The 22,573-nt window shown below is 42.6% G+C and overlaps 1 protein-coding gene across 1 annotated transcript in view; it reads left to right on the top strand.

The window, feature by feature from the left end:
* Positions 1-10,161: 10,161 nt before the first annotated feature.
* Positions 10,162-22,573, top strand: part of LOC125343190 (melanoma-associated antigen B16-like) — a 37,716-nt gene continuing 25,304 nt past the window's right edge. The window contains exons 1-4 of the mRNA XM_048335457.1: positions 10,162-10,266; positions 11,950-12,011; positions 13,701-13,763; positions 15,667-16,728. Coding sequence (XP_048191414.1) covers positions 10,162-10,266; positions 11,950-12,011; positions 13,701-13,763; positions 15,667-16,708 — 1,272 coding nt within the window. The 3' untranslated portion in view covers positions 16,709-16,728. The remainder of the gene's footprint in view (positions 10,267-11,949; positions 12,012-13,700; positions 13,764-15,666; positions 16,729-22,573) is intronic.

The following is a 22,573-nucleotide window of genomic DNA, read 5'->3' as shown; positions in this document are numbered from 1 at the left end:
TGGGCATTAGTAAGGCATGCTTATGAACTATTCTTCTAGGACTTCCCAGCTTTGATTAACTTTTGAAAGGCCAAATAGGAGTGACTCTAGGATCTGACACCATCTCTGCCATCCAAGCAGTAGCTTACTGCCTCTGGATGCTCCATCACTTTTGTCCCAGGAGGAGTGACTTCCCACTGGACTTGGACTCAGGGCCTGAGCGCTGTCCCTCAGCTCTCCAGCTCAAGGCTAGCACCCTACCACTTTGAGCTCCACACAACTCTGTTCCCAGCACTCTGCTGGCTGATTAGAGACAAGTCTCTCACAGGGACCTTTCTTTGCCCAGGCTGGCTTCGAACCGCAGATTCAGATCAATGAGTCTTATAAGGGGCCACTTTACTCCAATTATAAGCAACAAGGTGGTCCACACAGAAGTAGTTTTTAAGCATGCTCTCTTACCTGGAACTTACTAAGGGTCAGTATTAGATCTTGACAAACTTGTAGGAATTACCTGTGCTTCTCTGTGGGCCTGCTGGAAACTGTTACAAAAAACCTACAAAGAAGCTGGAATGGCAATTAAACATTTTGGTAGCCATAATTCTCCTTTTCTCACTTTGCAATAATTATTTAGGACAATTTTACTTCCAAATTTCTTATCTAGAAATGTATTCTTGATTTCCAAAGCCTTTTTAACACTAACACAACACTTTAGCTTTTATCTGCATCGGAAAAACTGAAGCTCACAGGCAATCTGAAACCAGGTGCCGCCCTTTGCTTATGGGCTGCTTGTTTCAAGAGAGCCTCTTTTTTTTTTTTCTTCAGTCCCAGTTACTACATGGCATGAAGACGTTTGAATTTAAACTTAGTTTTGCATCATACTGTAGTCTTGAACATGTTCACACTCACACATGCACACACACATACATTTTCAAAAGATCTTAAAGCACACAGAATAAGCATCGGCCATACATTTTCCAGTGGCAAGACATATTTTGTCAATCTTACTCCTGCAACACGCACATTTTAAGACAAAACCTTTAATATATGATTTTAACATTCTCCAGCCTCATTTTCCAGGGCTTGATAGTTTTAGTAAAACATTTTTAGTCTTAGTAAAACATTTTAGCGCACCAAACAATTTTCTGCTTAAGAAGGCTGGGTGGGGGTCCCCCCAGAGTTCTTTTTGTGGACACTCACACTCTGATTGTGAACCATCGCCTGTACATCTTTCCAATGAGCTAAAGTCAAGTCCAGGGGAGTGGAAGGAACGTTCCCCATCATCCGTTTGTCAGTCAGGCACAGTGCAAGAAAGAAACACACAAAAATGAGCTATCTCCTTAACCTCCCTCCAGTGAGCTAGGATCAAGTCTAGGGGGCTAGATGGAGGTCCTCAAGATAGAACGTTATCCATAGCTCTGATCAGATGTAATATAAAAGGAGGAAAACACACAGGCCTAAGAAAAGCTACAAGTTGGAGATCTCCCAAGCTGGCCCACAACCTCCTACAAGGGTGCAGAAGGAATGGACCCGAGTTGGCCCACAACCTCCTACAAGGGTGCAGAAGGAATGGACCCGAGTTGGCCCACAACCTCCTGCAAGAAGGAGTGGACCCAAGTTGGCCCACAACCTCCTGCCAGATAAGCAGAAGGAGCAGACCCAAGTACAAGGTGGGCGGGTTGAGTCTCGTTTAGGACGCCCTCCTGGTCAGTTCCGGCCAAAAACCAAACTGACTCGCGCCCTACAAGTATAAGCAAAAGCAAAACAGACAAACAGACAAATTACAGGACAAGACAAATGAACAGCGCAGTTTTCTTACCTTCGGAGTCTGGGATCTCGGGGTCTCTGGGGCTATCCCGGACGAAACCCCAAATGTTGTGCCAAGTCGCAAGACCACCCCCAAGAAGACCACTGAGATTCAGACACTCCGAAATGCAAAAGCAAGGCAAGGCTTTATTTAACGAGCTGCCAACTTGGGCCTCGTCCTACCCACCGACACAGCGGAGGTTAGGAGGAAGCCCCGAGCTGTGATTACACAGGGCTTATAAAGGCAAAGAACAAGGTTACAACAATCAGCTGTGCAAGCAAGATTAGAACACAGGTACAAATCTGATTGGCTCAGGGTTCGATTCTAAAATGGGGTTCACGTGGTGGGGCCTGACTTCAAAGTCTGGCACCTCAAATGTATAAGGCATGGGCCAATAGTTAAGGCCAAGAGTAGTAGAGCCAAAGGACCTGGCAAAGTAGTTATCAGGGTAGTCACCCACAGTGACCAGGAGAACAGCGACTGATACCAATTCTCTCCTTGCTTTCTGTTATATTTTTACCAAATGCTAAGCTTTCCCTAATAATCCCTGATTGATTGACATACAAACAGCATTCTTTCCCTAAAGCCATACATGGCTCACCTTGATTCATGAGGAGCAAATCCAGCCCTCGCCTATCTTGCAGGACCATCTCAGCAAGGGAATCAAGCAGTTACAGACATTTACATGAGGAGATCTTTCTGGTTTAGATTTGGATAACAACACCCAAGTCCCTTAACCCCACTGATACAGATAAACACAGAGAATAGTTCCACATCAGTGCACCAATTCTGACTATATTATAGCCAACTTGATTACATACCAACCTTACTCATAAGCTCCAATTTTAAGACATACTCATACCAAACTACATACTCAAACATTCTGGGGGTTGTCTTCCTCCCTTTTAACATGCCAAATCCTTTCCAATCTAAAGGAAATCATTTCTGTTTCCCCAATTCTTTTTCTAAAGTCTTTCCTTATCCCCACTCATGACCTCTTCTACTTACTCAGACCATCAGTGACTTATTTGGACATTCTGTGGCAATTGAAGACAAACCTTACGTTTCAAATCCCTTTCATATCCAGAGGAAACCATTTTTCTTTCCTCAACCCCTTTCCCAAGCCTTTCTTTACTAATTTTCCTCTTTCTTTACATTTCCTGGAGCTTCTTTATGGCTTGAGTTTAAAACTGTCCTCATTTTTCTTTTGGCTTGTGGAATCAGGTTATCTCATAACTGCCTGAAGGCAATTTAGTGTGACTCAACCCACAGGGTGCTGGGAAAAGCAAAGATGACACAGGGGCAGTCAGATGGGACTGCTGCTCCTAAGCTTGCACCCAGAAAGAAACAGGTTATTACCATACCAGAGCCAACTATTATGAGGATGTTGCAAGGTTACCACAGAAAGAATTTCCTCCTCAAATCTTGGTTTCAGCAGGTCCAAAGCAGCTTTCCACCAGGAATCAGCTGTGTGTGATGGAGTTCTGTCTGGTTTTACCACAGTAGAGTTGGTCAGGATGAATATGAGGATTCTTCCAGATGACTGTCAGGCTGTCCTTGATCTTAACCCAAATGGAATGGGGAGGGGACGTGGCAGCAGCTGGAAGCCTTGTCTCCCAGTATCTCCAATAGAATGCCACACCTTCTGCTGGGTTGCCTGCAACTTTCTGCACAGACTGGTTAAAGAAGCTTAGCCAAAAGCCTGACTTTAGTGAAATCTAATATTTTCCTGGTTGCTTTTTAAGTACACTAGTTTTTCCAGGCTGGTGCCCCACTGGTTTTCAAGACAGCTTTAGGCAATGGCCCCTGGCTAATTTTTCCAGGGCAATAACTTTTATGAATCAGATATTTCCAATAAGGCTAGGATTTTCTAGGAAAACATAGAAGGCATGGCCTGTAACCATCTCTCACAAATGCAGTCTTCAATCTTGTACAGTTGTTACCTCGGTTTTCCATGCCTCTAATTTATCCTGCCTCATCTTCCAAAAATATCTCTGGTCCCTTGATCTTAAAGGGAGCTGATGGGCGAAGATCATCCATCTTCTGTAACTTCTTCAGGCTGACTCAGAAGTGCTAGCCAGAAACCTATAACCTATTACCAAGGGGCTGCAGGATCAGATGTGCATTAGGAGCTTTACTCCAAACTGGAAATTACACACAATAGGTGACTTTTAACAACTGCCTAGACCTTTCTTAGACTACAGCAGTGTAGCCTTTTTAATATTCTTGTTTGCAAAAACATTGTCCTAACTGATTGGGGAAACTTATCTCTAATGGTCTAACAATGCTTAAATTACCTTTGCAGAACTTAGACAGATCTCAATAAGGACATGACTTCAATTCCACAAGATTTCTTTCCTGAACAGATGTGCCAGCTCAAAATTCACTGCCAGTTAAGGCTTTGAGCAGATTTAGGGTGTTCGGATTTTAAACTATCTGCCCATTTGACAACCTTAGTTTTTTTGCTCCCCACTATTACAGATTACTGGCAAGTTCCTGCCCAATTACTTAGTAGACAGACATGGCATTAGAAAGGCATGCTTACAAATTATTCTCCAATGACCTCCCAGCTTGGATTACCTTTTAAAGGGCCAAGCTCAAGTGACTCCAAGATCTGACACCATCTCTGCCATCCCAGACATGGCTTACTGTCTCTGGCTATTCCATCGCTTTTGAACTAGGAAGGCCTTTTTTCATGCTGGTATAAATGTACCTTTGGCATTTCTCTTGGTAGGTCACTGGACTTGAACTCAGGGCCTGAGTGCTGTCCCTCAGCTCTCTAGCTCATGGCTAGCACTCTACCACATTGAGCTCCAACACAACTCACAACTCTGTTCCCAACACTCTGCTGGCTGATTAGAGACGAGACTCTCACAGAGACCTTTCTCTGCCCAGGATGGCTTCGAACTGCAGATTACAGATCATTGAGTCTGTACAAAAGGCCACTTTACTCCAATTAAAAGCAACAAGGTGGTCAACACAGAAGTAGTTTTTGAGCATGATCTTACTTGGTAAGGGCCAAAGTTACATGTAACAAACTTGTAAGAATCATCTGTCCTCTATGGCCCTAATGGAAACTATTACAAAAACCTATAGGCAAACTGGAATAGCAATTAAGAAATCATCATCATCATTATTATTATTACTATTATTATGATTTGCCAGTCCTGGGGCTTGGACTGAGCACTGTCCCTGGCTTCTTTTTGCTCAAGGCTAGCACTCTGCCACTTGAGCCACACAGCCACTTCTGGCCATTTTCTATGTATGTGGTGCTGGGGAATTGAACCCAGGGCTTCATATATGGAAGGCAAGCGCTCTTGCCCTAGGCCATATTCCCAGCCCAAGCAATCATTTTGATAGCCGCAATTTTTCCTTTTTCCACTTTGGAACAACCATTTAGGACAATTTCAGTTCCAAATTTCATATCTAGAAATCCATTCTTGATTTTTAAAGCCTTTTACTAACCTCTGCTTATACTTCCGCTTTCATTTGCATTTGAAGAATCCTTTGAAACCTTGAGGCACTAGGCATAGTCCATTGCCTCAGGCTGCTTGTTTTAAAGGAGCCTTTTTTTTCAGGTCAGAGTTACTGCCCCAAACACCTTTGAACTCAAATGAGTTTTTCTTTAATGCAAGTATTACAAGCACCAGTGCTATCCCAAGAATTCAGATTGTTAGAATATATTATATTAGACATTGCCAGAAACCACGCAGACATCCAGGTACAAAAGAACACAGGAAAAGTTTATTGCCACCAAAGGGACTGGCAAAACCCTTTCTCACCTGGAAGAAGTGAGAAATATAATATGGAGGTCCACCATCATTGGCCGTTGAGGGGTGTCTGATTGACTCCATCTCACATTAGTTAAGGAGAGCAGAAGCTGACTCCATCTATGCTAAGATCTCCCCCTCCCTATCTAGGGAAGTTTTCCTTCACTGTAAGATTGTGTAAACTGCTTGACCACCTGAGCAGTGGAACGTTCTAGGTTAAACCTGTGCCCTCCCATGAGTAAGCATATCCGCCTTCATCATGTGAGCCCCACCAAATCCGTGTGCCAAGTCTAACTAGAATGATAGGTTGGTTCAAACAGTTGCTATGAGGCAGATTGTAACTCCATTGGCCACCTGCGTGTGACCTGGCATGCTCTGTAAGTGTTGTAACCTCATTGGCCACCGCGTGTGGCAAGCTTGACCATGTGGTGTTTGCTTTTACAACCCGACCCCAAGCAAGGCGGTCCCAGCTCCCACAGCCCTGGCCGGTCAGTTCACTTTTTACTTTCCCAATAAATCCATCGTTTTACTTGAGACTGTCTCTGAGTGGTGGACTCTTGGAGGGATGGAGGATTTCCCCCACACACACTCGGACCCCATTACAAGAAGAAGTACGGTATATTATCTGGAGTGACATATATAACCTAGGTCTTAGAGATGGGGACTTTGGTGTGGATGTGCGGACCAGGGGCTTCACCATGGCAGAATATGATTGATGGCTGCTGTCAAGTGGTCGATAAGGGGCCCCTGCAGCTGCTTTGACCCTGGAGGTCACTTGTAAGGGGGTCTTGCTGCTGTTTATGGTCATAAATGTACAAAAGGAATGTCATATTGAGAGACTAAAAATTGTAACCACCATTATTTGTAGTCACTAACTGCTAACTGCTTTGCTGTTAGGAATATAGGAAACTTTATGCTGTTAAGACCCCAGGCTGCATAGTGACCTTTAGCTCACCCCACTGCCAGGAGACAGACTCTCAAACCTGTTTTACGATGAGATGTCAAAATGTCTGAACAAAGACCAGAACAGCCTCCCCTAAGGTCAGGAGGTCAGGGCGTTCCTGGCACAGAATGTTCCACCCTGAGTGAGCATGACAACCACAACCCCCTATGAGTAATGAGTAACCCCTTACCACTTTTATGTTCGTTAAATATAATCAGCCAATCATGTATGCCCAAGTTAGCCTGACTTAAATGTTAACCAGTCCTGTAACATTCCCTTAAAGTTTTTTGTTTAAGGCTATAAAACCTGAGCTGAATCTATGTTCGGGGCCTCTTCGCATCATGGGTTAACGGGTGCATGGAGCTCGAGCTTGCAATAAAGACTCCTTCTGCATTTGCATTTGTGTGGGTCTCTGGTGGTCTTTGTGGGGGTCCGGAAACTAAGCATAACAATATCAAGGAAGTGGGGGTGGGGGCTACACATTTTGCCACCCTTACTACATGGGCCTATTGTTGCTTAGGAAGGGAGCATGCTAAGCTATGGGAGAAGAAGCTATCAGGCTTACACAGACCTAGTGTCTTTGCTTTTTCAAAATACATCCAAATTGCAAAATAGCATATAAATCAAATTACATCATAAAGATATACTTTTTAACCCTCTTTTTTAAAACCTTTCCAATTCTTAAGACTTCCCAAGGGGCAGTTTTAAAAATATCAATTAACTCATTCATTTTTACCATCAGGTTTCCAGTGTCCACCTGCAAGGAAAAGAGGCAAGACAAAGAAAGGCCTCCATTGGCCCATCCTACAGAATGGGTATATACCCATCTTACTCCTTGGGGCTCGATGAATTTCCTTTTTGCCAGCTTGCCCTCTTTCACGATGTGTGGACATCCTCTATGGCCTGTCCCACCATGTGTGGACTTGCTAAGCTGCACCTTTGCCAGATTACCCCTGAACTCCGAAGATAGGCATATTGGTCCATCCTAGGGGTTTTTTTCCCTTTCTTATTGATCTCTGACTAAGAAACCCAAGCAGTTCTTTAACAGTGCTAAACAAAGTTTTATATCCACATTTCTGACACTTAGTCCCAAATTTTAACAGTGGAGGAAATTAAATTTCAAGTTCCCAATACCTTCTGCTAAGCCTGCTGTTTATAGAGACTCAAAAAAAATGGAGTTCTCCTACACCTTTCACTTGGTTTCCACAGGTTAAGGAAGAGCATGTTTATTCTCTTATTTCCTGTCATCTATATTTGTCCCTAACTACTTTGGTCTAATTTATCCAGTCAAATATCAAGGCTTAGACAGAGACACAAACATAATTTCTGCAGCTGTTGCAATAAAAGTATGTAAGTCAGGTGCCACCAGCTCACACCTGTAATCCTAGATACCCAGGAGGCTGAGATCATGGTTTGAAGCCAGCCCAGGCAGGAAAATTTGTGAGACTCTACTAAACTAAGCAACAACAAGAAGCTGTGGAAACCAAGTGAAAGGTGCAGGGAACCCCCTTCTTGGGTTCCCTAGAAACAGCAGGCTTAGAAAAGGTAGTGGGCCTGAGGAAGGGCAAACCTAAGCCAAATAACAGGAGTCCAAAAGCAGGTTGACCTAGAGCTGCTTGACCTTGGCAAAAGAAAAGAATGAGGAAGACCACTCAGTTTGCATGTTTTAGTTGAGGGGAAGTTCCAGAAAGAGAAATATGTAAGATTAAGTTAAATAGGTAAATAGCAGCCACACCCAGAACCAAGAATTATATTGCTTTGTTTACCGGAAGTTTACTGGAATTGCAATCACTAACAACAATTCTGTTTCTGTAGGTCGGCTTGCTTGCTTTGTCAAACTTGCCAGACCACCTGTGAATGGTACATGTGATTTTTGCCTTTAAAAACCGAGCCCTACCATCTTGGTGTTGGTGATCAGATGCTATCCACAGCCAAATAAAAGACTCCTAGACCGATTGACTGAGTGGTGGAGATTATTGTGGGTTCGAGGCCCACCTGAGTTTCTGGTGTACAACAGAATGCAGAAGTGGAGCTGTGACTTAAATGAAAGAACAATAGCCTTGAGCACAAAAGAAGTCAGAGACAGCACCAGGGTGGAGGGTTCAACCCCTAAGACCAGCAAAAATTTAATTAAAAGTAAATTGATAATATAAATTACTAGCAATTTGCTGAAAGCTAGAGGTTGCATTACAGAGAATCCATGAATCTAAGAGAAAAGAGCTGATTGGGCGCTGATGGCTCATGTCAGTTTTTGTAGCTATTCAGGAGAGTGAAAGTTAAAGTTTGAGGTTCAAACCTTATCCTCCCCAAAAATCCATGAGACCCTTATCTCTGATTAACCAGCAAAAAGCAGTTAGTAAAACAATGGTAAAATTGATATAGCACTAGACTTGAGCAAAATAACTTAAAAATAGTCCCAAAGCCTTGAGTTCAAGCCCCTATACAAGCAAGGGAAAAAAATGAAGAAAGTGAGTGCCTATGGCTCACTCATGAACCTGGTATCTGTGGAATGAAGGTCAAAGATACCATTGGAAAAAAAATCAAAAAAACACAAAAACAAAACAAAACAAAACAAAAAACAGCCTATGAAATTCTAAGCTCCAATTAACTACCAAAAAGTCAAAAGAGGAGCTGTCACGTAAATGCTACAGTGCTAGCTTTGACCAAATTAGCTCAGGGACAGTTAAACAGGCCTTGATTCAAGCCCCTGCACAGACATTAAAAAAAAGAGAGAGGCTAAAAGGTCAACATTGGAATCTCTATGAACACAGCCTGAGGAAAGGGAAAAGCTAGACTAAAGGGTCAGGGAGAATTCCAAGGCTTGGTGTGAAGCAATTCTTTCTCGAAGGATGGAACATCAGAGGAATTCCTGAGCCACTAGAGCCCCAACTCAGCCTAAGGAACCCAGGCGCATGCGCACAGCACATATGCCCTTGCACTCGGACACGGGTGGCGCCAGGCAGGGTTGCGGACATTTGCTGGCTGTGGAGAAGCCGCCGCGTCATCAGGCAAGTGGCAAGCGACTGGCTCTGACTTGCGCCTTGCGAATTCTGGCCACAGGAAAATAGAGGCGGCCCCAGGTGCGGCACAACGCTAAGATAAAGGTGTAATGAGGACAGACGAGTCTCAGGGTGCCGACGGGGTCTCGGGGTCCAAACTGGGGCAAGGCCGCAAATGAAAATGGCGCCTGGGCCACTAGCTGTGTCCGCCAGGCCATGGCTGTGGGGGCTGGGAACTCGTGGCCGCGCTTGCCTCCAGGCGGCGGCCTGGCCCAGGCAGAGGCTTCAAGTGACAAGCAGGCATGGGCGGAGCGAGTCTTCCTCAGGAAAATGTCCCCGGAAGAGGACTGCAAAGTTGACCTGCGTCATAAATATGGCGGATCAGCCCTCGCCTCAGAGGAGGGGGGACTATGGCGGCTGTGGCAGCTGTGGTGGTGGCATGGGATGGGGGGAACAGCGTCAGGTGGGGAGCAGTTCAAGGAGGAAATGAGGACTGGGAAAAGAAAATATCCCTTGAAGAAATACTGTAATGTTTGCCATCAGAATTAATATGGCAGATCAGCCCTGTTCTCTGAAGGGCGGCGGGGTGGGGGTGGGGCATAGCATGGGGAGGGTCACCAGAGCATGACGCAGCAGTAGGGCAGAAATGGAGAATGGGTAAGGAAAATGTCCCATGAAGAAATACTGCAAAGTACGCAGTGGCACAAATATGGCAAACATACGGTCACCTCTGAGGTAATGGGGTTGGTGGTGGGCATGTTGGCGGCGACAGTGAGTACAGCCTGGGAAGTTGGGAGGCAGAGGCTTTGCCAAGTGGAAAGGGGAATGGGGGAAAAAAAATGGCCCATAAGGAAATACTGCAGAGTTCACTGGTGGCCTAAGTATGGCTTATCAGCCCTTGCTTGTGATTGGCGAAGGGACATGGGGGGAGCAGAGGACTATGGTGGTGGCAGCAGAATGGGATGGGGGCAGCATCCGACGTGGGATGGTGCAGGGAGGAAATGGGGAATGGGAAAAGATAATGTCCCATGAAGAAATACTGCGAAGCAAAGGTGGATCGGCCCATGCATGAAAGGGGTGGGGGTGGGGCGCAGTAGTTGTAGTGGCAGTGGCTACAGAGGCCACATGAGATGGCAGCATCAGATAGGGAGGCAGTGCAGGGCAGAAATGGGGCGTGGGGAAAAAAGTGTTCCATGAAGAAATGCTGGCAAGTTCGCTGGCAGCATGAATATGGCAGATGTAGTATATGCCTCTGAGAAGCAGAATGACAAATGGGGATGGGGGGGGGGCAGGCTGCACAGGTGACAGCATCAACAATGTGCGAGGAATGCTGGAGGGGTAGGGGCAACAGCATGGTGGGAATTGTTAATGGGTAGAAATGTCCCATGAAGAAATATTAAAGTTCACTGGCAGCATAAATACAGCAGATCCGCTGGACACTGCTGAGGCATAGCAACTGGGGGAGGAGGGGGCAAAATGGAGGGGGTGGCAGCCAAGCACAAATGGTGAATAGGCACAAATATTCTGTGAAGAAGTATTAGAACAGTCCCAAACAGCATACATATGGCAGATCCACTCACTACTTCTAAGGCTCAGTGGGGAGGGGCAGGGTGGCTGAAGCAGTCACAGTGGTTGGTGGCAGTAGCCCTGGTGGTGGCAGGAATGGTGGTGGGAGTAGACATGCTGGAGTGGTGGGAACCAGAAGCAGGGCAGAAATGGTGACTAGGCAGAAATGTCCAATGAAGAACTCTTGGAAAATTCACCAGCAGCAGAAATATGGCAGATATTCTCCCTGCCTCCTAAGGCACCATGGTGGCAGCAGCTGTAGCTTTGGCCACTGTAGGGGTGAGAGGCCGGGCAAGGGCAGGGGCAGCAGAATGGCAGGGGGGTTGAAATGGTGGCTTTTGCTTCTGTCTCTGAGAACTTGGTCTCATGTAGTCTGTTCCGTACAGTGTAATGAGGGTCACCAACGAATGACAAAGGAGGGCCCAATAGGCCCTTACCATCTTGTCAGCTTTAGGAAAAACACAAAAGGAATATGACGCTGTGAACATTTTCCACTTTAACATCTCAAGAGATCCAAAGTTTGTACCGTCTTTTGTAGGTATATTGAATCATATAGAGGAATGGACAACTAACCACATTTACATTCTCAGATTCTGTGAAACCTTTGGGAGAGCCTGTGGAAAAGTACCCAGTGGAGGGTACACCCACCAATAACTACGCTGTGTTTACTAGAAAGGATATATTGTTGCAAATGCTAAATTCTGGGCTGAGAGTTAAATATCGGGTCTTGTGAGGACTGAAGGACACAAGCAGCAGAGTGTTTGGGCTGCATTCTGCCTAAAAGCTTCTTGTAGGTCTCTTCTCCGTCTTGTTGGTAAGGTCTGGGAATCTTCTGAACCAGGTATGCACTGGTCATGTAACATCATGTCATCTCTTTTCTTTTTCCAGACCAGGGCAGATTTGGAGCTGGGAGACTGCAAGCAAATTTCCAAGCTGGTCTGGAATCCACGGTAAGAAGTCTAAAATGTTAATGAAGGAAACACTCACCTGAGAACACAAGTGAATGAATATAGTCACCTGTTTTCAGTATGGAGATGTTGTTGTATATATTTAAAGTAATCCTTCTAGTCCTTCTATTGCTTAATAGGATGAGCATTTAAAGTAGGGGACATCAGGCCAGAAGCAGCATGTTAGGACAATAGCAGGAAGGAGTGTTAACAATGCTAAGAGGGAATGTGTAGTCAATGAGATCAAGTCAGCAGAAGAAAGGAGCAACACATAAATATCCTTGGTGTACAACTTGACTAAGCAAAGAGTTGTTTGTTTGCTTTTGGTGTACTCAGGACACCTCAAAACCTTTCTGCTCCTGTAGTCATATACTCCGAGAGTCAACAAAAGATAGCTAGAATTCTCACTGGCACCTTGCATGCATAGTCTTCTTTAGAGGCGGTATTCCTGGTCTCTAAAGAAGATATAATAAGCCATGAAATGTATGCCAAGGAACTATCAGGAGACTATGGAGATGCAGAACAATGGCTGAAAAGAATCTATACAGTACAAAGGGTCATTAAAGTTCCCTGAGGACTTTCTTGACCAAAACATTGTTAGTGATCTCCAGACAAGTTTTCCATTATTTTCTTCCTTCAGTTTTTTGTATCTATGTTCTTAATTTATGTGATGCTGTCACCTATCAGTTCAGTACACAAGACAAGATTCTGACAAGAGACAGGCATAATTTCCTCAGAGAGGGTGAAGCGACATGCCTGCCCTAGATGAAAGGAAACTCCACACTCTAGTAGCAATGTGGTAAATAGATAAAGGCCTTCATTTAATTCTCAGAGGGAATGTGTAGACAATGAGATGAAGCCAGCAGAAGGAAGGAGCAATACATAAATATCCAGGTGTATAAGTTGCATGATTTACTTTATAGAGGATATTCCAGTATGGAGATTCTAATTGCGGTCAATGAGAATAAACAAATGACAAAGAAGATTCTGTACTAGCCCAGCACCAGTAGTTCGTGCCTGTAATTAAATCTAAGTAGGAGACTGATGATTATATTTCTAAGCCAACTTGGACAAGAAACTCCTTGAGATTAAAAATGCAGAAGTAGAGCTCTCTGTGGTATGGCTCAAGAGGTAAAGTCATACTTTGAGCAGAAAAACTCAAGCCAATATCCATAACTTCAGTTCAAGCCATATAGGTTGTGCACAAAAATAAATAAAGCCTGCAATGTCTTGTAAGCTCTGGGGGAAGCACAGTAGATATGGCAAGTTGTGAATATGTATATGTGTTTATATGTGTGTGTGTATAATCTTTTCATCCTAAAATCTCAGTCATGGAGTTTTTTCTGAACAAGTTACTGAATTCTTTACGAAGAGAAAATGTACTACATTTACAGATTATATGAAAACCTTGGGAGATTCTGAGGGAAAGTCTTCAAGAAAGAGTTCTTTCATGATTCCAGTGCTGGGGTATACTAGAAAAGATATATTGTTGCAAATGTGAAACTCTGTGCTGAAAGTTATGTTTTAGACCTTGTGAGGATTGAAGGACAGAAACAGAAGAGTGTTCAGGCTGCATTCTACCTAACAGCTCCTTGTGGGTCCCTTCCCTGCCTCCTTGGTAAGTTCTTGGAATCTTCTGGACCAGGTATGAACCTGTCTTTTAACATCATGTCACCTGTTTTCTTTTTCCAGACTAGTGGGCATTTGTGGCTGGGAGACTAACAACTTGACAGCCAAAGTTCATCCAGAATTCAGGTAAGAAACCTATAAGTAATGAAGAAACAATTACTTAAAAACACAAGTGAATGAATTCAGTCACCTAAGTTTTCAGTATTGAGATGCTGGTTTATTCATGTGAAATTATCTTTCTAAGCCTTCTTGTTGCTTCCTAGGAAATGAGTGTTCACTATAGGAGATATCAGGCCAGAAGCAGAAAGGGATGGTAACTGTGCTAGGAAAGAAAAGTGTGGAAAATAAATCAAGTTAGCAGAAGGAAGGAGTCACACATAAATATTCTTGGTGTGTAACCTGACTTAGCAAAGGGTTGTGCATTTGCCTTAAGTGTAGATATGACACCTCACAACCTTCTTATTTGGTATAGGCATACTTTCAGAGACTCAACAAAAGATAGCCAGAAGTCTCACTGGCACCTTGCATGCATAGTATTCTTTAAAGGTGGTATTATTAGTCTCTAAAGGAGATATAATACGCAATGAAATCTATGCCAAGGAAGTGTCAGGAGGCTCTGTGGAGATGTAGGGTATGGACTGGAAAGAATCTTTACAGGGTATAGGATCATTAAAGATCTCTTAATACTTTCTTTTCCCAAGGAACCATTGCCAGGTATCTCTGGACAAGTTTTCCATTATGTTCTTGGAGTTTTTGACATACGTGTTCTTGATTTGTGTGACTATATTCTGCATAGCAGTTCAGTACACCAGAGAGAAGACTATGAAGAGTTAGCCATAAGATACTGAGTGAGGGCCAAGGGACAGAAACCTAGTTCAGATGAAACTCCATTGTGTGTACTCCTTAATATCATCCCAGGAAAACTACATTTTGGTAAACAGACAATTCTTCATTTCATTGCTTCATTGTGTCAAGTAGCTGCTCTGTATTTGTAAACAAGTATATATAATGATTTAGCAGAGTGGGACAGTCTGGTCTTAAGTGCACCTGACAAGAATCATGGAAGCAAATAGCTGACAGACTGCCCACTCCCTAAGATCAGATATGATAGTGTGAAGTTATGTATTATTCTCATTCACAAGGTATTAGGAAGGCTCTCACTAATAGGTGAAACCTAACTGTGTTCTCTGGGACATGTGGGAGCTACAAACTTAGTTGTAAGTATTAAAGTTCATAAAAGAGGATTCTTGGCTCCTGCTTACTTTCAAAACAAGATTCCTCAGATCACTAATAGCATATAACCACCTTACAATTGTCCTTGGGAATTGAGTTTTTGTTTTAAGATCTGTGAATCCGCAGCAAAGTAAGGAGGGAACTTGGTGGTTCTTCAGATCTTAGAATGTGTGGGCTAGGTCTTTGTGGACATCTTAGTGTTATAGCAGGGAAGATGGCACTGTCCTTTCCAGAAGCTAAGTTTAATATACTTACAGTCATGAGAGGAAGATACTACTTTGCTGAAACAAAATGGGCCAGATGGCACAGTGCCCAGCAGTGTCTCTTTTGTGAGCCTTGATAATTTTTCTATTGAGTTGGCTTGTTACATACTCAAGAAATTGCTTATATCCTCATATGGTTCTTAAGGCATCAGAAACCAGGTAGACAGGAGGCTAATGAAGTCCTATAACACACTAGAAAAGCATTTATACACAGTGCACTGGTGGCTCATATCCATAATCCTAGCTACTCAGGAGGGTGATAATTTGAGGGTTGTTCTTCAAAGCCAGTCCAGTCAAGAAAGTCCCTGAGATGCTTAGCTCCAATTAACTACCAGAAAACTGGAAGTGGTATTGTGGCTCAAATTGGTAGAGAGCTAGCTTTGAGCAAAAGAGCTGAGGAACAGTAACCATGCCCTGAGTTCAAGCCCCTGACTGATTAAAAAAAAAGAAAAACATTCATGAGGATTTTATAGAACAAATGCAATTGAATTGGCCACCCTTCAATAATCTCACATCTTCCCTTCCTCCCTTAGGCAATTCTACCTTTCCTGTCTTTCTTCACTGTTGCCAACTCTAAAAGTCATCATGTCCGAAGATAAGAAGCTCCCACAGGGTTCCCATGACAAAGGCCTTAAGCAGGGCCATGAGCCCCAGGGCCAAGAAGCTGCCCAGGTCTCCCAGGCTGTGGAGGAAACACTGTCCTCCCCCAATCCTGTGATGCCAAGCAATATGCAGATGGTTCCTGTTGCTCAGGCCCCCGGTAATCCTGGGGGCCCAAGTGGCATTCATGCTGCCTGTGGAAGCGAAAGTGATGATAGCTCCAGTAGCGAAGATGAGTCTAACCCAACCACTTTAGAAGGTCTTCTGGATAAGAAAGTGTCTTTCTTGATGAATCTCATGCTGCTCCATTATCAACGTAAAGAGCCAATAAGCAAGGCAGATATGGTGAGGTATGTCATCAGAGAGCATGAGATCCTGTATTCTGCAATCTTAAAGAAAGCCTGTGTGCGCCTTGAGGTTATCTTTGGCCTGGAAGTGAAGGAAATGGATGCCATCAACCACTGCTATGGCATCTTCATCAAACAAGGCTTCACCTATGATGGCATGCAGTGTGGAGAAGTGGACATTCCCAAGACTGGCCTCCTGATATTTGTCCTGGGTGTGATCTTCATGAAGGGCCACCGTGCCACTGAAGAGCACATCTGGGAAGTGATGAAGGAGACGGAGATCTGTTGTCGCAAGAAGCACTTCATCTTTGGTGATCCCAAGCAGCTCTTCACCATCGAATTCGTGAAGGAAGGGTACCTGGAGTACCAGAAGGGGCCTGATAGTGATCCTGAGAAGTATGAGCTGCTGTGGGGCCCAAGAGCCTATGCTGAAACCACCAAGATGAAAGTCCTAGAGTTTATGGCCAAGGTTCATGGGACTGATCCCACTGATTTCCCATCTCTCTATGAAGAGGCTCAGCTTGAGGAACAAGAAAGAGCCCTCTCCCGAATGTCAGTCAGTGCTGCCTCCAGTTCTGTGGGCACTGAAAGTTCTGGTGGCATGACCAGCAAATTTCCCCACACTTAAGTCAGAGGTAATTTTTTCAAGTAATGGCTGCATGAGAGATGTGTTCAAATAGTGTAGACCATAGTAGAGTATACCATACTTTCATTTCTATTGTTTGTGCAACTTTGTGATGTATGGTTTTATGTGTTTCATGTTTTTATTTTGAAATGCTTTGTATTTTAGTGAAAGTCATTAACAATCTAGTTTTAAAGCTTCAACATAAATAATTTAGTCTGGCACATAATACTGTTAGGTGAAGTAATGCAAATTCTCTGTACATTGTGAAATAAATTGTAAAGGATTCATTTTATTATTTGATGTGGAGTAAAATAACTCAGTTCTATAGCAAGTTCTTTGGAATTGGGGAGAATTTTAACTTTTAAGATCCTTGATGCCAATAAAAAATAGAAAATTAACTATATGATCCATTTGTTAGCTTTGTGATTTAGTGTATTCTCTAAAAATGTATGAGGTATAAACAGTTTTCATAGTTCATTTTTTTGTGTACACAAAATAGATCTTAATAAATTTGATCACACTTCTATTACTTCCTTTATATCAATAAATTTTATTCTTGTTCTCTAAAGTACTGTGTTGTTATGAGTGAAGGTTGGATTAACTGGTGACAAATATTGTATCTTAGGTTTAACTGTCTTACAGACCCAGTGGTAGTATCTTCTGATACATAAAAAAAATTTAAAAGCTAGTAACCTGTGGTTTAGGCCTCTAGTCTTAGCTACATAGGAGTTCTATTTCCAAGGACTGTGGTGTAGGAATCTATCACAGGAAGGGAAGTACATGAGACACTTAAGTCCAGTTAAACACTGAAAGAAAAACAAACCCAAAACACAGAAATAGAGCTGAGGTTCAAGTGGTAGAAGAATAGCTTTCAGTGGAAAAAGGTAAGGTACAGTGCTCAGCTCTTGAGTTCAAGCCCTCTTACCAGCACACATACAAATAACAAAGCATACAATTCAAAAGACGTTTGAGTAGGCTTATCCTGCAGTCATTCCTTTCGGGGAAGCCATTTTGAGGACGTTCTCAATTTGAAACCAATACATGGATAAGGTTCATGAGAACCACTTCTCAACTTAGCTTTGTACTTGCTGCACTCCAGTATCCTAAGCTATTATGGGAAACATAGGAAGATGGCAGATCCTAGGGAAAAACATATCACAAAAGTAACCAAAGCAATGTGGGTTAGTCATAGCTCTGCAATGGACCACTTGTGTAGCAAGTATAAAAAATAAGATATGGTTAGAAGGCAAGACGTCCATATGAATCGCATGTCACCTAGATGGCTTTTTTAATATTTCATTTTGGTAGTATTTGATATGGAATTCAGGATCTCCTGAAATTTGTAGGCATTTTTAACCTCTTGAACCATAATTGCAGCCCCTTTTTGCATTGGTTGTTTTCAAGTTGGAATCTCACTTTATGTGCAAGGGAGCTTGAGCTGCGATCTCTCTACTTGTGCTCCTCCAATCACTGGTCGTGATTGGCACATGATTAGCCATCATACTTCTCTATTGCTGGGAAGGCAGACATGTCCTACCGCACTCAACCATAGAGGTGGGGTTTTATAAACTATTTCTCCAATGATAACCTGTAGGGCTCTCAGCCTGCGCGCGCTTGCTTCTCCCAACCCGCGGGGGAAGGGCGGGAGCGTGCCCTAGTGGGGTGAGAAAAGCCGAGGACGTGTGTAAGTCTCGAAAAACACCCACCCAGCCCCCTTACGTTTGAATAAGGACTCAGGACACCAGGGCTTGGGGGAAAACATCATGTGGAATCCAAAGGCTGTATTTTTAGGGTGGGGTTTATATAGCAGTAATGGTGGCAGGAAGGGGAGGGATTTGGAGTGGCTAGCTAGACATGGCGACAGGCTGATAGGGCTATCCTGCACAGTAATGTCACAGGACTTCCTCTATGGGTGGTGGTCATGTCCCATAGGACTGCCCCTGGGTTCCTCACCGGCAGCCATCTTGGCGCACACAAGTGGTCAGAGGCGGGAGGCTCGGCTGGTTAGAGCCAGCCTTCCGGGTTCCCGACTAGGAGAGGGTAGGCATGGCTAATAGCCACGTGGTCCCAGGGCTGGAGAAGAGGCGAGCCTATTAGGACCACCTCCTCCAGCCGCAGCCAGCGCCCCACAATAACTTCCAATCTATACTTCCCAAGTAGCACGTTTTTCCGAATTGAACCACCTGACATGGCTCGTAAGGATGTTTGAACCATGGGAATTTGGGTATTTCGGAAATTTCAAATTCTTTACTGAATTAATTTCGTAAAAACTACTGGATGGATCATTTGAGACTGAAGTCATAAATGCTCAAACCTGTTTCTCAGCTTTTAAACCCAAAGGCCTTGAGTAGAGAAATTGCTGATAAAATTTGTTGCTTAAAGTATATTACTTATAACATTGCAGCATATTCTCTATTTTTACTCCTATGCAGCTCATTAATGAACAATGTTTTCTTTGTGTGATTGGTTGCTTGGTTGGTTTGTTTTGCTTTCTATGATAGAAACAGGGTCTCACGTTGTAGTTCAGGCTATCCTTAAATTTACCCCTCTAGCTAACATCAAATTCACAAGCTACCAAACAACTTCTGTATTAAAGTTATATGCCACCATATTTTGAACTACACTAAATGTTTTATAAATGTCACTTCCAAGGAGTTTTCAGAAAATAAGTGGGAATTTTCCTTAAGTTTAGGTACTAGAAACCAGCAAGGGAGTAAAAGGAAGTTGCCATTTCTTAGGAGAAATTACACAGGTATATTTTCAAACAATGAACAAGGGAAAATATATGATGAAGGTTCAATGAATGCAAAAGTCGATTTTATATTTAAAGGCAGCAGTACATGGGGAAAATTTAAATCTCTATAGAGTATTAAATAAATCTGTTAGGAATGACAATCAAAATTGTTCATCAAACACTGAGTAAAAATTTTAGTTTTACTTGTAGAGAAATATTTCTATGTCTTTGGATACTTCATAATCAAAAGCACTTTATTTTCCAAGAAATGCTGGACTTAAGACAACATACAGACAAGTGAAGGTTGAGAAACATGGGATTGAATTAATCAGAGCAAACACTTGCTAATTATTAAGTAGTCCTAAAATATCCCATGCATTTCCCACACATACTAAATTCACTAAAAATGTTAGAATAGTCCTAGATGTTAGGATTTATTAAAACACATGTTACATGTTAAGTACTGAATACATAACTCAATGAGTAGATCTTTTCTATGCATTTATCTATAGCTCACTCAATTCTGTTGCACTAATACTATCTCTGGTCTTGTTACTCTTAATGCTAATCAGGAGTTAAGAAGAAATAGGTTACTAAGGGAAGTAAAATGTCTTTATAAAGGAAGGCTAATATAAGGTAAAGGCATACACAAGGAATATCTACGAGCGTCATTTACCTAGAGTAGTTCTTCCCATTGCTGCTGGTGCCCTCAAAGCTGATTCTACTAGGCAGCAGACTTCATTGTGGTATTCTTGTGGCATTTTGGCAACCATTCCTGAGCTCTTCAAAAATGCTCACTTTTCTGAACAAGAACCCGGCCTGGTGAATTTCTTTGCATCCTCCTCTGAAGGGTGCACCTTTTCCCCCTTGCAATAATTACTTAAGAATCATTTGCCCTTTTCTTGAATTAGAGCATTCCAACCCCTTGATAGTACATTCCTTCTGCCTTTACTCCTATGATAATAACATATGCTCTGGGTTGGAGGTAAAGTTGACAGATAAATTTAGGCCTGACTTCTCTGCTAGTCATTTCTACCACTTCCTGAAAATATTTTTTTCAGGGAACTGATGAGAGTAATTTCATTCAGTATAATATGTGTTATTTTAATGGATAGAATTATGAAGTTGAAGAGGCATTCTTTTGCCTTTAGCTGGTCCTGAGGTTTGATCTCTGGGCCTGGGTGCTGTCCGTGAACTTTTGTGCTCAAAGCTAGTGATCCACCACTTGAGACACAACCTCCACTTTTTTGCTAGCTTATTGGAGATAGTCTTACAAATTTCCATGGTTGGCTTTGAACCTCGATCCTCACATCATAGCCTCCTGAGTAGCTAGGATTACAGGTGTGAGTCATTGGGGCCTGACTCAAGATTTTTTTTATTAATTAATTTATTTTTGTGAGTCATGGGACTTGAACTCAATTCCTGGGCACTGTTCCTGACCTTTTTGGCTCAAGGCTAACACTCTATCACTTTGAGCCACAGCACCACTTCCAGTTTTCTGGAAGTTAATTGGAAATCATCATCTCCAGACTTTCAGACTTTCTTCCCCAGGGTAACTTCAAACCACAATCCTCAGACCACAGCCTACAGAGTGTCTAGGATTACAGCATGAGCCACCAGCATCTGGCTGACGAGGTAATTTTTAAGCCACTGAGTTATTTATAGTTGAATTTTTATTATAAGTTTACGTTTTCAAAATGATCCCTTATCTGTGACTTATGACCTATGAATGAGCTTAGCTATGTGATTGAACACAGTGTATAAACTTTTATAAATGTCAGCTCCAAAGAGTTTCCAAAAAATAACTGAGCATTTTCTGAGATTAAACAAAATCCATGATGGTACGATACTTTTCTATAACTTGTCAAGAATTAAGGCTTATAGTCTTTTAAAAAATAGTAAATATCTGTCTTCCCTGCAATTTTTCAATTATAATGTAGGGGCAAAAAAATTGTTGGCTGAAATTCTGAAAAACTGGGGAATGGATAAAACTTTTTGATAGTAAAGTCTCATTCATCAATGATAGGAAAGGCCAAAGGCCATGGAAATCATCGTGTAACAAAAAGCTTTGATGCTTTATTAAAATCTCTGTAGTCTTTGCAAGAGGGAAAATAGTTTACTAGAAGACATACCTTCTTTGCTTAAGAAAGACTGTAAGAATTAACCTCTCTGGTGTAAGTGAACTGAACACCTGCGGGGGGAGGAAGGGAAAGGGGGAGGAGGGAGGGGGGTATGAGGGACAAGGTAACAAACAGTACAAGAAATGTATCCAATGCCTAACGTATGAAACTGTAACCTCTCTGTACATCAGTTTGATAATAAAAATTTGAAAAAAAAAAAAAAAGAATTAAGCTCTCTGTCTGTCCTATTCATCTCACTATTTGTCCCAGAACAAGATTCTGGTATTTTCCCCCGATCTCTAGTAGTAACTATGGAAATACTGAGGCATGTTGTTTTGGAAGATAGTAGAATGAAACTTTCAGTTCTCTACAAAATAAATATATAGATATAAAATGTAAGTGTATATTCACAATATTAGGAATTTTCAAATGCTTTCTTAGAAGGCTTGGACCTTTTTCAGACCCCAGATCAATGCAATGAGATATAAAGATTCTCCATATACACAGTTGTACATGTAAAACACTTGCCAGTTTGAAGTCATCCAAATAGACAGGTAATTACAACTCACAGTATTTTAAATTTACATTTCCTTAAGTAATGATGCTTGGAAAAATTGTATCTGTTCATTTGAGACCCATGTAGTATGTGGTAAAGCTTGTTTTTAAGTCTTATGCTGGGAGGCTTACACAAGGTGGCAGACTACAGAAAGGACAATACCAGAACTTTGCTTAATCAGAAATGGAAAGTGCCAACCTGGAAATCCAACTGGAGAGTGGAAAAGGTGGGCAGTCAGAAACTAGCGCCAATCAAGAAACATTGAACTTAGAACTCAGAAATAGGAGAAAAATAAAAAAAGCTACAATTCAGCATAACCAGTACCCAACCCACTGATCTATGAGAATTGCAGCTTGGCCTGGCTGTCTGCTCAGTGAAAAGCCTAACTCAGAACTAAACCACATTCAATTCAGACCTCTGCTTGCCTGATACACAGAGCAGCCCTCAGTCCATCACAG

Source organism: Perognathus longimembris, chromosome 28, assembly GCF_023159225.1.
Source record: "Perognathus longimembris pacificus isolate PPM17 chromosome 28, ASM2315922v1, whole genome shotgun sequence".
In the NCBI taxonomy this organism is placed as follows: Eukaryota; Metazoa; Chordata; class Mammalia; order Rodentia; family Heteromyidae; genus Perognathus; species Perognathus longimembris.
Note: the sequence above shows the minus strand (reverse complement) of the source record. Positions and strands in the feature narration are given on the sequence as shown.